The 1483-nt window shown below is 47.4% G+C and overlaps 1 protein-coding gene across 1 annotated transcript in view; it reads left to right on the forward strand.

The window, feature by feature from the left end:
* Positions 1 to 431: 431 nt before the first annotated feature.
* The window catches only part of LOC101863647 (double-stranded RNA-specific editase 1), a gene marked incomplete at both ends in the record, with an annotated part of 7165 nt that continues 6113 nt past the window's right edge, over positions 432 to 1483 (forward strand). The window contains 1 exon segment of the mRNA XM_005113310.2: positions 432 to 799. Coding sequence (XP_005113367.2) covers positions 432 to 799 — 368 coding nt within the window.

Consider the following 1483-nt stretch of genomic DNA (forward strand, 5'->3'; position numbering starts at 1 on the left):
GGCTACCTTTTTCTTCTTCTGGATGGTTATTCGTCTAATTCTGAGAGGTTAACCGGGTGGTCAACAGTGTGTAGTATAGAAGAAGCAACCAGTCTCTCACTCCTCCACCTCCTACTCCTCCCCCACGCCTCCTCCTCCTTCTGCCCTCCCCCCACTTTCTTTCTCTCTTTATGTCTCAATATCGATCCTTCCATCCATCCATCTGTCCATCCATCCATCCATTGTGCATCTGGCAGTAGGGAGCTCTCAAAATATTTTAGATTTGGAACTAACTGTTCCCCACCCTACCTCCTTTCCATCTTTCCCTCTCTCTCTCTCTCTCTCTCTCTCTCTCTCTCTCTGTCTCGTGTAGATCGCCCTTTCCCACACTCGTGTAACATCGATCTAACCCGCCCCTCCCCCCCTCCCCCACCTCTGTCTGTGTGTTTCAGACCTACCGGTGGAGACTAAGAAGTCGAGAAAGCGTCGAGCAGCCAGCCTAGCCGACAGCTCTACTGACCAACCAGCCGAGGGCGGGGCGGAGCCGAAGCCGGGGGCGGAGCCGAAGCCGGGGGCGGAGACAGGGGAGGAGGGCACTGGGGGCCAGGAGGACGACATGCTGGGCAAGCGAGGGGCGGGGCCGGGCGGTGACGTGGGGGGCGTGACCAAGAAGAAGCGCCGCATGCTGGCCCCGCCCACCCCGAAGAACGCCCTGATGCACCTGAACGAGCTGAAGCCCGGCACACAGTTCAAGTTTGTCTCACAGACGGGACCCGTGCACGCGCCGCTCTTTGTCATGTCGGTAGAGGTCAACGGACAGGTAGGCACACTCACATGCTCAATGTTTAGTTATATAATGGAATTGAGGAAATGTGAGGTGTGCTGACAAAATGAGTTACTTTTCACAATCCATAAAGGGAAATATTTGCCAAAAAATCGACTCTAGGGTCAAATTTGTAGATTTTCTATTGTACTTTGACTACTATAACATGCGTTTCATTATTTAATACTTATAAATTGTAAAAACTTCATCTATGCTATATGAGGTATGAGCTTGATGTATCTATTTTTATAGGGCTCGAATCCAAGAAGTAACTCATTTTGTCAGCACGCTTCACAAATTTCTAACATTTGCAGACTGGAATAGCTGGTGGTTTGAGGGCGCCATTGGTGTGTCCTACTTGTTTCTTACTTTCCCTCTGTTGTTTCTGTCGGTCTGTCTTACCTTTTGAATAAACATTGCATTTGTAAATCGTTTGCCTTCCTAACTATCAATCAACCCTATTTAGATCATTTAGGAGGCATCCTGCTTTGACTCACAGGCACTCACATAATTAATACACTGTATCTACGTATAGATCTACTCTTACTATAACAAACTATGAAAAGAAAAACACAAACAAACGAAAGCAAAGCAACCCCCCCGAAAAATTTTTTAAAAAAAAAATCCACCACCACCACCAACAACAACCACAACTAAACAAAAAAAAAAAACAACAACAAC

This window comes from Aplysia californica, unplaced genomic scaffold (assembly GCF_000002075.1).
Source record: "Aplysia californica isolate F4 #8 unplaced genomic scaffold, AplCal3.0 scaffold01907, whole genome shotgun sequence".
Classification (NCBI taxonomy): domain Eukaryota; kingdom Metazoa; phylum Mollusca; class Gastropoda; order Aplysiida; family Aplysiidae; genus Aplysia; species Aplysia californica.